This window comes from Lepidothrix coronata, unplaced genomic scaffold (genome assembly GCF_001604755.1).
Source record: "Lepidothrix coronata isolate B3197 unplaced genomic scaffold, Lepidothrix_coronata-1.0 Scaffold2, whole genome shotgun sequence".
NCBI classification, from domain to species: domain Eukaryota; kingdom Metazoa; phylum Chordata; class Aves; order Passeriformes; family Pipridae; genus Lepidothrix; species Lepidothrix coronata.
In genome coordinates this window covers 12,723,116-12,737,018 of record NW_016690182.1, presented here as the reverse complement: position 1 = coordinate 12,737,018, position 13,903 = coordinate 12,723,116, and the positions used below count along the sequence as shown (strand labels likewise).

The 13,903-nt window shown below is 63.3% G+C and overlaps 2 protein-coding genes across 8 annotated transcripts in view; both read right to left on the bottom strand.

The window, feature by feature from the left end:
* Positions 1 to 633, bottom strand: part of PIN4 (peptidylprolyl cis/trans isomerase, NIMA-interacting 4) — a 1,685-nt gene extending 1,052 nt beyond the window's left edge. Inside the window, exon 1 of the mRNA XM_017814270.1 lies at positions 576 to 633. Coding sequence (XP_017669759.1) covers positions 576 to 633 — 58 coding nt within the window. The remainder of the gene's footprint in view (positions 1 to 575) is intronic.
* A 71-nt stretch (positions 634 to 704) lies between these two features.
* NHSL2 (NHS like 2) overlaps positions 705 to 13,903 on the bottom strand; it is a 22,102-nt gene continuing 8,903 nt past the window's right edge. For 3 of the 7 annotated variants that reach the window (XM_017818961.1, XM_017818910.1, XM_017818926.1), the window contains exons 2-8: positions 9,586 to 9,738; positions 8,613 to 8,743; positions 8,308 to 8,512; positions 7,295 to 7,426; positions 3,954 to 6,149; positions 3,720 to 3,852; positions 705 to 3,354 (exon numbers count right to left, since the gene is read on the bottom strand). In XM_017818961.1, the coding sequence (XP_017674450.1) occupies positions 3,042 to 3,354; positions 3,720 to 3,852; positions 3,954 to 6,149; positions 7,295 to 7,426; positions 8,308 to 8,512; positions 8,613 to 8,743; positions 9,586 to 9,637 (3,162 nt within the window). In that variant the 5' untranslated portion in view covers positions 9,638 to 9,738 and the 3' untranslated portion in view covers positions 705 to 3,041. Of the gene's footprint in view, positions 3,355 to 3,719; positions 3,853 to 3,953; positions 6,150 to 7,294; positions 7,427 to 8,307; positions 8,513 to 8,612; positions 8,744 to 9,585; positions 9,739 to 9,843; positions 9,945 to 13,028; positions 13,206 to 13,903 lie in introns of those variants that run through there. The other 4 variants (XM_017818919.1, XM_017818935.1, XM_017818953.1 and 1 more) reach the window with 4 other exon arrangements.

The window sequence follows — 13,903 nt, the reverse complement described above, 5'->3', positions numbered from 1 at the left end:
TCCGCCAGGGCCCCGCCCCTCCGCCAGGGCCCCGCCCCTCCGCCAGGGCCCCGCCCCTCCGCCAGGGCCCCGCCCCTCCGCCAGGGCCCCGCCCCTCCGCCAGGCACCGCCTCTCCGCCAGGGCCCCGCCCCTCCGCCAGGGCCCCGCCCCTCCGCCAGGGCCCCGCCCCTCCGCCAGGGCCCCGCCCCTCCGCCAGGGCCCCGCCCTGCCCGCGCCCCTACGGCCGCTCACGTCGCCGTCCCCGGCGCCCACCCTGGCATGTCTCCCGTGCGCGCTCCGGGCTGTCCCTACCGCCCAGGGTGGCCCCCAGAGCCCCAAGTCCACCCCCGCCACCACCCTCGCCGTTCCCAGCACCCACCCTGGCGTGTCCCCAGACCCCCAATGCCGGGGCTGTCCCTGGCACACTGAGCTGTCCCCTCACCCATCCCACCTGCCCCCTGGGAAAAAAAAGTCCATCCCCAGCCCCTCACACCATCCCCAGCCCCCACCGTGGCCTGTCCCCAGCACCCTACAGTGTCCCCGCGCCCCCCCCCCCCGCAAAACCACTGGGGACACACGAGTGTGTTGCAGACACCGTGAGAGACCCCGCGGGTGGGGCCGGTGTCCCCTCGGGCCACCCGAGGGGTGTTCATGGCGTTACCCCCCCTTTCCCCACCCCGCACCCATCCCTGTCCCTCGGCAGCCCCAGGAAGCACAGGCACACACAGGCAGCAGGGAGCACTTTACCAAGCTGGCGAGATAAAAAGTACAACATTCCATAGTTGGCACCTTGGCGGCCCCTGCCCCGGGGCAGGGCTGTCCCGTCGGCCGGGCTCTTCCCGGGACCCCACTGCCTTCCCAGTGGGACAGCCGCAGCCAGAGGGAGCAGGGAGCGAGCGGCCAGGGACGAGCACTCAGCCAGGAAAAGCCCATTCCTCTGGCCACGAAAATGAGGATCTCCATCCCATGGCCATTTTCCATCCCATGGCTGATCTCCATCCAACAGCCTGTGTCCATTCCATGGCCAGTCTCTGTTCCACAGTCGACCCCTGGCCCAGCAGCCAAGATCCACCCTGGCCCATCCAGACATTTCTCCGCAGCAGCATCAGCCACTCCGGCTGCCAGCAGTGCTGGGGGTATTGCAGGGGGGTCCCTGCCCCATGCTTGCCCCCAGCCCCCTTTGCCGGCTCCATCCCTGGTTTCCTGAGCAGTCATGTGCAAAATGTACCCGTCCCCAGAGCTTCCCAATCCCTGCTCCGGCCCCATCCCGTGTCAGAGCTGTGCCACCGGGCGGGGCCACGGGATGGGGGCAAAGTGTGGACATTCATTAGAGCTTTTTTTTGTGGGCTTTTTCTTTTTTTTTTCCTGAGTTTCTCAGCCTGGATCTTAATTACAGGCTTAAATCTGCAGCCATGGGAGAGGGAAGGAAGTAATGGGCAAGTACTGGGAGGGAGGGGAGGGGAACCAACTGGAGCCCTTGTGTGGTCAGATCCAGTGTGAGGGTGAGCACAGGGAGGTGTTTGCCCAGGCTGTGCTCCCCGGGGTCCAGAGCCTGGCCCCTCAGAGCAGCAGCTGAAGGGCTGCCATGGTGCCTCACTGCCACCCAGACCTACCACACCGCTCCCCCAGCACAGAAGGGCTGGAGTGTGCAGAAATAAAGCGGAAATTTCCCTAAACACCCCATTTCCTTGTCAGCCACAGCCTGGCCCTTCCTGTTGCTCCGGGCGCGTGGCCGTGCTCATGTTTGGAGCTGGCTTTTGCTCCCCACCCTGCCCTGGTCCCAGTGGCTGTCCCTGCCCTGCTGCCCCTCACCACGGCCTCTGTCACTGGCAGCTGAAGCTCCCATGCTGGAGCCAGGCCAAGAAGAAGCAGCTGGTGGTGAGTGGGACAAATCCCATCCAGGGACGTGCAAACCCTCCTGTGCACGTGCCCTGGTGGTGTGTGTCCTGCTTGGCCTCGCTTAGCTCCCCAGCAGCTGGCGGGCAAGGTGAGCAGTGGGCAATCCTGGAGGAACCCGGGGATCACTGGGCAGGTGGTGAGCAGTGGGCAACCCTGAAGGGAACTCCAGGAGTCACTGGGGAGGTGGCTCAGGTGACAACCGCCTGGATTCAAGCCACCACCTCAGTAGCATCCCAGGATCTCCGGTAGCTGGGGCAGCAGAAGCTGTTGCAGGGTCCATTAGGTTTAGGGTGGCAGAGCTGGGGATGAACTTCCTTCCCTTTGCCTTCCTGTGGTGCAAGGCCCCCCGCACTCCTGTCACCTGCAGTCAGCAGCCAGGTGCAGGGCCCCCGGTGCAGGGAGCTGGTGGGGAGTGGGGCAACTGCTGGAACCTCTGTATGGTGCAGCTGGTGGGGCTGGCAGTGGGGGTGACCCCGGGGTTTGCTTTTGGACTGAGAGCTGAGGAGCTCCAAAATGCAGCATTTTGGGGGCTTTCGAGGGGTGGGGTTTTGGCTTGAGGTGGTGGCGCTGGCCGCAGACGCCGGGTGCCAGTTCCCCGTGTGGCAGGGAGGGTGCTTGGGGAGATGAGGGTGAACCTCCTGTGACTCTTCAAAAGCAACCGCAGATCCAGCTGAACCCCTGGCGTCTTTCCAAAGTGCATCCGTGTGTCCAGCCGAACTCAACCAGCGGATCTCTGCATGGGAAACTCAAGGTACAATGTCAAAGGGAAGAGAATCAAACATCACCACCACTGTGCATTAGAAAAGCTGTTTAAAGTACCACATGCCGAAGGGACCAAAGTCTCAAGCTGCTTTGCTGCAGGCACGGGGTGACGCCAGGGGCTGTGGTCCCACTCTGCTTCCTGGGTGGGCATCTTCAGTCCCAGGAGCTGGCTCAGCTGGGGCCAGTCCCAGCCACCGTGATGCCTCTTCCCTTCTGGGAAGGGCCCAGAGACATGGGGGCTTGGGCTCTAGCTGCTGCCTCTCTGCCAGCAGCTCTCCAAGTAAGAAACAGAAGCAGAACCCCTGGCAGGACACAGGGGCCCCTGGCAGCCAGAACAGCCCCTCACAGCACTCCCTCCACAGCCATCGCCACCCCTCCAGCTGGAGGGGCCCCTGCGTGGTCAGGGCTGGCTTCTGGGGCTGTTTGCACTGTCCAGCTCGGGGGCGAACTCTGTGATGACCCTCCGGGCCAGTGGGTTTGTGGTCTTGAGCAGTTCAGCGGCAGATGGCCGGGTACCGGGGCTGGTTTTGCTGCTCTTCTTTTGAAGCAGGGCTTTAAAATCCTCATTCCTGCTGGAAGACTTCCCGCTGCTGCCCGCTGCTGCTGGGGACTCACTGGTCGGGGAGCCTGAAGTCTTTACAGGTGAGTGGGAGGTGGGTCGGCTGCTGAAGGTATCACCAGGTTCTTTCCTGCCCAAGACCTTCCTCTTTGACCTAGGCACCAAAGGGACATGGGTGGGAGCAGCCTTGGACTGGGGTGAAGTCCCACAGCAAGGGGCACAGCGGTGCCCAGAGCTGCCTGTGCCTGCTTCACTGGGGCAAGGTGACAACGCAAGCCTCGCAGGTCATGCTCATGGCAGGACCAACCTGGACCCACCCCTGCAAACTGGTGACCCAGCCTGGCTGTGCTGTGAAGCACTCAAGACAGTACCAGCTGGGCTGCCCCAAGTGTAAGCATCAGCCCATCAAGGAAAATTGAGGTGTTGTGGTGGGGGGAACGCTGCGCCTGGTGCTGTGACTGTGGCAGGATGCAGTGGGTACAGGGGCTGTGCCCCCCCAGTGCCATGCACCAGCCTTACCTGTGGATCACTGTGAAGAGATCCTCTGTGGTGCGGGATGTTGTGAACACCTCATCATCCTCCTCCACAATGGACTCGGCTGTCTTGTCGCTGGCAAAGCTCTTCTCCTCTGTGCTGGCCTCTGCTGAGCTGCCTGTGGGCGGGCAGGAGAAGATGGCAGTGAGCCCCTTTGCAGCACGGAGGGACACCCCTGTCCCCAGGGCGATCCCACCATAGGGATGGGGAGACCCTCACCTTGCTCCGAGGCAGGGTCGCTGGCTTGCACGGTGCCCACAACCTTGGGGGACGGCGGATCCTCAGCGTCGGGGTCGCAGCAGGTGGGGTCAGCGTCCAGGGTGATGATGGGGCTGGGGGTGGGTGGTGGGTCCCCCATGCTGGCTCCCAGCTGTGCTGGGGCTGGCATGAGAGGCAGGTACAGCACGCTGGGCTTTTTGGGCACCGGTGGTGGCACCTTGGCCTTCCTCCTCTCCCTGTTGGCGGCACCGCTCCGCTCTGGCTGCAGCTCCTCCAGGCTGCCCTGTGAGAGCCGCCGGGGTCCTGCCGGGGTCAGGGACAAGGGGGGCTCCCCCAGACCCCTCCTCAGCTCCCCTCTCCGCAGCACCACGAAGCCGTCCTGTGGCAGCACCTTCTCCTTTGCAGCAGTGCCTGGTGGGGACATGGAGGACAGGGGACCCTCCTCCCGCAGAGCTGGGGGTTTGGGCAGGATGCATGGAGGGCGCTTGGCCAGAGGCGGCTTCTCTGCCACAGGCGGCTTCACCTTCCTCTCTGGCCCCGGGCAGGGGCCACGTGCTGGCTCCTCCACATGCTCCGGGCCGTCGGCATTGTCCTCTGGCTCCGAGCGGCTGATGGAGCGGAGGCGGACAGACTGGAGGTCAGATTGTGTCACCACTGGCATAATGGGCATGATGGGACTGGTCTTCTGGGCCAGCTTGGTGCCAAAGGTGGAGTCGGAGTGGTGCCTGCTGACCTTCGTCTTCCCCTTTAGGGAGATCTTCAGCCCTGAGAGGTCGAGGTGGGCAGGTGGAGTCATGGGGAGGTCAAAGGACAGCCTGCCCTTGGGGCTCCTCTCCATGGGGGATATGGGGGGCAGTGAGGACTTCCTTTCAGGGACCAGTGGCCTCACCCGCACCTGGTGCGGGGAGTGCCCGAGTATGGCAGAGGTGGGGACGGTGGGGGTTGGGGTCTCTGACTGACTGGAGTACCCACTGGATGGGGACATCAGTCCCGTGGGCCTGCCTGGAGAGGAGGTCTTCATGTCTGCCTCGGCAGAGAGCTGGGAGGGTGTTGTGGCCCTGGAGACGGAAGGGGACACAAGGGACTCAGAGCTGCCCCGTGTCTTGGCGCACTCGATGGCTGTGGTCCCCGTGGTTGTGCTTGAGCTGGAGAGGGATCGGTAGGGATCACTGCCACCCTTCCAGTCTGCGAGATGCCACTGGTGGGGGGCAGCTGTGCTGTCAGGCTCCCTCCCCGCACTCCCCTGAGGGTCAGCATGCACCAAACGGTGGCCCTGGAGCTCTGGTGGGATGCACAGGCTCTTGGGCCGCTGATCCTTGGGCAGCGCCGCAGCGAGCCCCGTGTCATCGTCCTGCCCCTCTTTGATCAGGGACACGCTGCGCGTGGGCGGCGAGGGCTTCTTCTTGGCCTTCTTCAGGGAGATGCTCTTGGAGCGCCGCCGCCGCTGGCCCTCGGGCTCCAGCCCCAGTGAGATGTTGTCAGTGCTGGTGCTGCCCTCGGAGCTGGCGCTGGGGTAGCCCAGGGCGTAGTTGGCGCTGCCCCGCCGGGTCTCAGCGTACGCGATGTCCATGGAGCAGAGGGACCCCGAGTCCGTGGGCACCGACAGTGACCGCTCGCGGAACCGGCACCCTGCCCGCTCCACCTCCAGCCGCATCGGCCCTGCCGCCGGCGCCAGCTCCTCTCGGCTTCCCGGCAAGAAGTTCCCCTTGGCTTCTTGGACGCACCCAGAGGTGAGGGGGGATGCAGGCACTGGGCCGGAGAAGAAGCTGGGCCCGTTGCTGCCCATGCGTTCTTCCGTGGCGATGAAGAAGGAGGGGGTGGCAGCAGCGGGTGAGCCTGGGCCGGGCGATGGGATGGAGCCACCTGGTGAGGTGCAGGTGGGCCCCTTTCCCAGGCCGGTGGGGGGGCTGGGGGGGCTCCCGTAGCCCAGGGCGCTCCAGGGTGGGGAGAAAGGGGTGCCCTGCATCCCATTGCAGGTGCTGGCACAGGGGGTGGCCGCCCCATCCATGGCAGCAGGCGGCTGGCAGCAGCGGGCCCCGAGGTCACTGAAGGTCTTCCTCAGTGGGGCCGAGAGGGGCTGGCGGGAGCCGATCTCCTGGGGTGCCGTCCCCCCGCTTGTGGCTTCAGGCACAAAGCTGCAGGAGAGGGACTCGGCGATGGGCGCGTGTTTGCTGGATGTGGGGCCGTTGGCACTGCCTGTGAGGAGAGACACAGCCTGGTGAGCATCGTCCTGCCTCACTCTCAGGGTCACAATCCTGCCCTGCATGCCAGGGGCCAGGACTGGTCCTGTGGCCAGTCTCAGGGCTGCATCTCTGCCTAGGCATGAAACATGTTTGGGCAGGTGGGGGGAAGATGTTGTCACCCTGTTACCAGGTTCTCTCCTCCCATCTATATCAGCATGGCCATAACCCAGCAGGGCTAAACCTCGAGCTGGGATCTGTTATCTTGGATGTGCCATGGACAACTCAGCAGCCGTGGCAGGAGGCTCTACCCATGGGATCATCAGCCCCACAGCAACCAAAGTGCTGCTGCAGTGCTGCTCGATGGTGGGGACACAGATGGAGACCAAGAGGAGCCAGGCCAGGCATTGCCAGCTGGGACAGGGAGGGACATGGTGGCTCACAGTGCCACACCATCACAGCACACCTGGGATGGGGAAGGACCCAGGAACTCTGGGGTGGCTCTCAGTGCTACCTCAGCACAGCTGGGATGGGGAAGGAGATGGGGACCCTGCTCCAAGTACCCCCAGCAGACCAGGATTCTCAAGGTTGTGGTGGGCTGAGCCTAACTGACTCCAAGGGAGGAGCCGTGACAACCTGTTGATTGTCTGACTGCTGTCATGGGGAGAAACCTTCCTCCTACTCGGTGATAACTGCCTTGGAGCAGCTGGTGCCATGGTTCACCCCTGTCCCTAGTTGCCTCCAAGGAGAGGCTGGCTCTGATTTTTCTACACCTTCCATAGGGGACAGCAGGACAGAGCCCCTGAGCCACGGTGGCTGCTGTCCCAATGGGTCCAACGCCAGCCCAGGAGCACTGCAGGCTCCCTCAGCCACACACACCCTCAGCACTGGTGCAGCCAGCTCGCCAGCCCCAGCAAAGACCTGGGCAGGGGTGCACCCCACAGCCCTGGCACCCTGTGCACAGGGTCTGCCCACACAGGGGAAGGTGGGTGCAGGGCCAGAGCTGCTGAGGCCAAGGCTGGGTGACTCCTGTCTCAGGATTATGACTCGGGGTGAAGGGGCTGTCCCCAGTGCCATGCCAGCGACTCTGCCCCCCCATCAGGGCAGCTCTGGGGGGTGCCAGCCCTGCCTGGGTGCTGCCTGCGTGGTTCTTGCCGTCACCTTGGTCTCGCAGGGACAGGTTAGGGAATCCAATAATGGTCCGTCTACGCCGCAGGGTGGACTTTGGGTTCATCGCGGTCTCTGTGTTAAACAGGGAGTGACGAGCACTCGCGAGCCTAGCAAAGTGCTGCCCTGTAGCCAAAACAAACAGCGGTACACCGCGGTGCTGGGAGCCGCTGCCAGGGCGGGGGCTCTGCCCCCTCCATCACCCATGTCCCCTGCGTGTCCCCAGCCTGGGATGGTGACACAGGCTGGAGCGTGGGATGGCAGGAGGATGGTGTGAGCCGTGTGAGGTGAGTGCGGGGGAGATGGAGGCATGGCAGGAGATGCTGCAGATGCAGGGGGGATGGATGGAGAGCTGCTGAGACTGGACCCTTGCTGCATGACAGGCACTGGTGAAGCTGGACCCTGCACCACAGTGCTGAGCCACACTGGGCATGTGGGCATGAAGCACAGAGAGGAAAGGGACCAGTGTGGCCCCAGCACAGCTCTTCATGATGGAGGTAAAGGGCGGACAGACACCTCTGCCCTTCAGAAGGGGCACCTCACCCAGCCACCAGCCCCAGAGTCTGACCTGGGGCAGAGCATGGCAGCTGTGTCTGCAAGGACCAGGCAGGACTGCACTGCTGGGAGCTGCAGCCCCAAGAGGACGAACAGACGGACAGACAGGTGACAAGGGTGAGACAGGCTGGGTGCATGGTGTGTGACAAGAGCCCAGGTGACAATGGACCTGGCTGGCTGGGCAGCACAAGAGGGATATGAGATCTGCCAGAAGCATGGCCAGTGGGCCAGACGCACAAAGTTGTGGATGGCATGAGAGATGTCTGGGAATGATGGGTGCCATCATGGTCCTGCTGTCCCCTCTCTGCCCTCGTGCCCACCTGACCCACAGGGACACAGCTCACAATCCCAGCCCCCTCCCACCACCCCCTACCCCACCCCAGCAGGCTGGTGGGGCACATCTCTGCCCTCACCCTGCGTCCCCCCTGCTGTGCCAAGGGGTGCTACCCTACCCGAGACATTAATGGGGACAATGTTGGTCTGGATGGAGCCAGGCTGGTGCCACTGCTTCTCCTCCACGGGGGGCAGGGGAAAGGCCCTGGGCCAGGGGGGCTGCTTGTCCGGGCTGGTGGGGAGGCTCAGGGAGGCGTCAGGGGGGCGAGCGCTGAGGGGGGTGCTACTGGTGCTCTCCTCTTCAGCAGTTCGCCGGCTCGGGGGCTGCAGGGGAAAAGGGAGAGAAAGGCACGTCAGGCACCAAAGGGACAAGGATGGGACACAAATGGGGGCTCGCTGCCCACCCCCATACCCCAGCACTCACCATAAGCACGAACTCAAGACGCTTGGCAGGTGGGGGTCGGGGTGACGGTTCAGGGGGGGTGTCGGGGTGACCAGCGGTGCGGAAGGTCTGCCCAGTGACCCTGCTCTCGGTGTACTGCTCCTCATACTCCTCTGCAAGAAAAACGACAGCTGGGACCCTGCTCTGGCTATCGGCTTCTGTGGCAGGGGGCACGCAAAGAGAGGGGCAACTGGCCCCTCTGGCTGTCCCCAGCCTGGCTGGCCATCCCTGCTCAGGACAGGCAGCTCAGAAGCTGGGGAAGGGAGATCCCAAGGAGGGTCTGGGGGGAGGCTGAAGCAACACAAAGATTCTAGCAGCTGGCCCCACTCCTCCCAGGGGCCTGCCAGGGGATGTGGTGGGTCCTGCTGGGAAGCAGAGCCCCACTGGGGACAGCCAGGAACTCAGTGTGTCCTCATCCTGTAATTGTTGAGCTAATTAATGCTAGTGGCTGTGGACTGGTGGAAAGCAGGGCTGCTCAGGCTGACTTAATGAGATTACAAGCTGGGGGATGGCTGGGCTGCTGATCTCATCGATGCCTGCGGAGCATCGGAGCCAGGGCCGCGTGACGGCCTGGGCCAGAGATTGGAAGAAAACAAAACCACTGGCCACGTCGATCCAGTTAGGCAGATTGGTGGCAGGTCCCTGAGGCCCTCGTGAGCAGAACTGCGCTGTGGTTGGGCTTGTGGGTGACCTGGTGACTCCCGTGGCCTCAGTAGCCCCAGCGGGTAGTCCTGGCCTCAGTTGCTTTGGCACTTGCAGTAGTGATTTGGGAGCAGAGAACAGTAAGGAGCTACTGGAGGCTGGGAACCCTTGGGTTCTGCAGCCCAGTGAGGTGCGAGGAGCGGCTCGGACACGGGCATGGGAGATAAGCTCACTGTTTCGTGGCAATCATGTAGCCAGGGCAGCACCCATGCACCACCCTCACCCAGCCCACCCTGGCCCCTCTCCCCGCTACCTTGCAGCAAGCTCTGGAGGTTGAGCTGGGCCTCCTGGTGCAGCTGCTCCATGCCCGGTGGGCGCCCGGCCGCCAGGAAGACGTTCACAGGCTGCTGCCATGGCAGCTTGCCAGGGGCGGCTTTCTTGCTCTCAAGGTCCAGGTTAGAAGTGGCTGCAGGGGAGAAAGAGCAGGGTCAGAGGCAGGCAGGTGGGCAGCTTCCCTGCAGGTGCTGGCACTGGATAACACCGCACCGGCACAGCGCTCATCCCACCCTACCTCTGCAGGAACACAGGGACTGGGATCTGGCTGTGTCCCACCCTGGCAGGCTGCTGCCCACTGGGACCAACCCCCATCACTGCTACCAATTTGGGGGCTGGACACTGCCCTGTTGGGCTACCAAGAAGGGAGCTGGGTAAAATTGGGGAAGGAAGCCAGCCCTGCCACCCATGCCCAGCCGCACCCGGGCACAGGAAACGCTGCATACTCTGGTGGAGCAACATCCCGGCTGTAGAGGAGCAGAAGTTGCAACTGAAATGGGGGATCAAGGGGACCTATCGCTTCCATTGCCCTGGGTTCAGGGAGCTCAGGGGTCATGTGCCCTGTCCCCGTGTGGACACCCCTCAACCTCTCCACGGAAGGAAAGCTCCATGGGACTGCCCAGACCCTCTGAAACACCCTTATCGGTGGAAAAGTTCCTGGGAGAAGGATCTGGGCTTGCTGGTGAGCTGGCCCAGTGGGGAGCTGAGCGCTGCTCCAGCAAACAGGCTTTGCCATGGGAACGCTGCAGCCCCAGCACTGCCACTCTGAGCGGATGTGGGTTTGCTACCCAGCACAGAGCTAAGGGAGTGCCACCACTGGCACGCTGCCTCTGAGGACATCCACGCCCCGCCCAGGCACAGAGTGAGTCTCTGTGAGCTTTACACAGGGATATGGATGGCCACAGTCTCATCCCTGGGGATTTAGGGCTTATCCTGTGCTGCCTGGTCCCTGGCCCCATCTCCATCAAGTTGAGGTGCTCCAATTACCAGCATATGACCAACAGTTCTCCTCTGCCACCCACAGCGTGGTGCTGCAGAATGCCCATCCCCAGGAACATGCTACTGCCCCGCTGCCAAACCCTGCTCTGTGCCAGATCCCAGCCAAGGCAGTACCAGCGATCCCACTCATCTGGGAAGGGGAACAGCCCTTCCCAGGGGCTGGGACCCCCAGCACAAGCCACGTTCCCCTCTGCCTGTGGTGGTCGGGCTGCCATGCCCCCAGCTCACCTGCACTGCATCACGAGCATCCCCCCTGCTGTCCCTGGATGCCCTCCTGCCCACAGTGCCCTCCTGCCCCCAGATGCCCTTCTGCCTACTGGGCCCTCTTGGCCATGGTACCATCCTACCCCTAGATGCCCTCCTGTCTACAGTACCCTCCTGCCCCTGGGTGCCCTCTTGCCCACCCTTCCCCCAGCTGATGGAACCCGCACAACACCCGGCACCCCGAAGCAAGGTGCCACGTCCCCAGCCTAGTTACTTTTATAATTTGTGTTTCCATAACGACGGGCCTTAACACCAGGTTTTTTTCCTTTTTTTTTTCTTTCCTTCTTTCTCCTCTAAATAATTTGACTCGTTTCCATATCAACCAAGAGGTGTTGGGGCGCATGTGTGCATGTGTGTGCTGGGCACAAGGCAGGGTTGGGCATCTCCCCAAAAACCTGACCCACATGGCCGGGGGCAGGGACCACACCTTCACCTCTGAAGACCCCAGCCCCTCAATCTGCTGTCTTTGGCAAGGTTGGGGATCCACTTCTGCCCCCCTATTTCTGAGCGCACCCCAAGGGTGCACCCCACATCCTGGCTTGCTGCACCCCTCTGCCCAGCTCGCACAGCCCCAGCCTTGGCACAGCTGATGCTCCTCACCTTCTGCCTACACACCCCCCACAGCCACCCCCACTACCCCTGCCACCCCCAAAACAGTTACATGGCGTCCCACCAGGACTTGGGGACACGCAAAGCACAGCCCCCCGCCGCTGCCCCCTCCACGTGCCCGAGCTCCCGCCGCCCTCCCCAGAGTACAGGAGCTCACCTCCGCACCTCGGCCCTGCTGCTGGGGCACCCCCGGCACCCACCCCCGCGTGCCGACCACGTGGGCAAACCGCAGTGCCGAAACTGGGGGCCGCCCTGGGTGTGGCGGAAGTGTGGCAGCACCCAGAGAGGGGCCCAGCACCCTGCCCTGCAGCGAGGGCAGCCTCGGCCAGGTGAAGGGGGAACGGGCAGCGACAGGGGTTCCTGTCCCACAGAGCTTCCCCCTCTTTGCCAACACGCACTAGTTTGGGACCGTGAGTGAGGCAGCGCAGCCCTGAGCTGGCACAGCCAGCGGTGCAGGCGTTGCTGAGGTGCTGGCATTGCTGAGGCGTGGGCATCATGGGGTCCATCTCCCCAGCTGGGGAGGAGAAGAGGTGGGGGCAAGGATGGTTGAGCCAAGCATTGTCCTGGCACCCAGGTGCCCAAAACTTGCACTGCAAGGGCAGCTCCATGCCAGAGTGAATAGCACTGAGGCTTTGGCTTTGGCTCCCTGGGAGCAGCCGCTCCAAAGGTGTTTTGGGAGCAGCCACTCCGAGGGTGTTTTGGAAGCAGCACTCAGAGCCCAGCACCACGCAGCAGCTCAGCAATGGGGAGCGAGGAGCCAGCAGCCCTGATCCAGCAGCGCTGTCACCAATGCTCCCAAGGGATGGGCAGTACTTGAGAGCAGCCTGGTGCAGGATCAGCACAAGGGCAGGTTTGGAGTGTCCATGGAAGCCCATCTGCCACCCCCATCCACAGACATGGGACGCCTCAGCCAAGCAGGAGTGTCCAGTGGTAGGACACTGGTGGGAATGGTCCAGCTGAGCTGAGCCGATGTCCTGCCACACTTATCGGTGGCAGGCTCAGAACACAAAATTCCTCTGAGGAGTCCCATCCCTGTGGCAAATGCCTGTGGGAGGTGAATGGCATCCCAGGAGAGCAGAGCCAGAGAGACCAGCTCCATCCCACCACCCTCAGTCTTGACCTGAGTCTGCCCAGTCTCACTGTTGAGGGAAACTGAGGCATGGCTGGTAGGGAGGTTCACCTTGCTCCCTGCTGGCACTAGGTCCCCCTTCTGACCCCAGGGCTTGTGCAGAGGAGCAGGCAGCATCCCCTGCTCTGCCTGCAGATGGACATGGGCACAGACAGCATCCATCTGGGATGTTCCCAGAGAGCCAGCACCATCAGCTGCAACGGACACTGCAGCCTCAGAGTCCTGCTCAGTGTGAGCCAGTGTCCAGGCTTGGGGTGTTGTGGCCATGGCAGGTACGCAAGGACCAGGGCTGAATTCCAGGGGAGTTTGCTTCAAGGGAAGCTGAACTCCACCCTCTCCTGCAGAAAAAGTGTCCCTGCAGGACCCCCAGCCCCTCAGCACTTCCCGAGTCACCGCCGCTCCACACCAGCATCCCTACTCACCCACAGCCCAGGCATCCCGAATCCACAGGGAGATATTTGACAGTGCCATCGGAGCTGTTTCAATCCAGGCTGAAGCTCCCGTGAGACGGCGCCTCTCGCTTAAATTCACCACCAAACTTTTCCCTCTCAGGCTCGCTCCCCACGCACAGGAGAGTCTGGGGACGCGGCTGGAGCTGCTCGGACCCTCTCTGCCAGCGCGGAGCTATGGCAGGAATGATGTAATGGCAGCAGCGGGCGATGCGCCATCAGCAGAGCAGCCATGGCAACGGATACGGGCACAGCGGCAACCGCCGCCGGTCCGGAGCACCGAGCACGCCAGAGGGCGAGGGTGGTGAACTTGGGGGCCGAGACTGATCCTGACAGCTCCTCAACCCACCGTCCGGAGCCGCTGTGCCACAGTGCCGGTACCTTGTACCGCTGGCTACAAGCAAGCGCCGCGACCCGCCGCCAGCACCAGACTGCTCACTGCCAACGCGTGCGGCTTGGTGACATTCCCGTGGTATGCAGCCAAACTCGTGCTGCTCCACGGCGAGCGGAGAGGAAGGGAAAAGAGCAAACAGTGGGAGCTGGCAGCGGACGCAGAAACGCCTCCTGTCCCAAGCTCACCCCCCACCGAACCGGACCCGCCGGGCCAGCTCCCTGCGGGATGTGGAGCGGCATCCGTGTGCACGGTAGCTCCGGGGCCGGATGCCCACCCAGGTCTGAATGATGTCCCAGAGTGACACCCCACTGACACCCCCAGGCCTGGTGCCACAAGGCAGTAGTGCTCACCAGGCAAGTGCTCACACACACCGTGCTCAGGACGAGCCCTTGTTGGGACAGCCAACAGACTGTGCCCTGTCCAAATCCAACCCTCCCCAGGACACTGTCCCTCC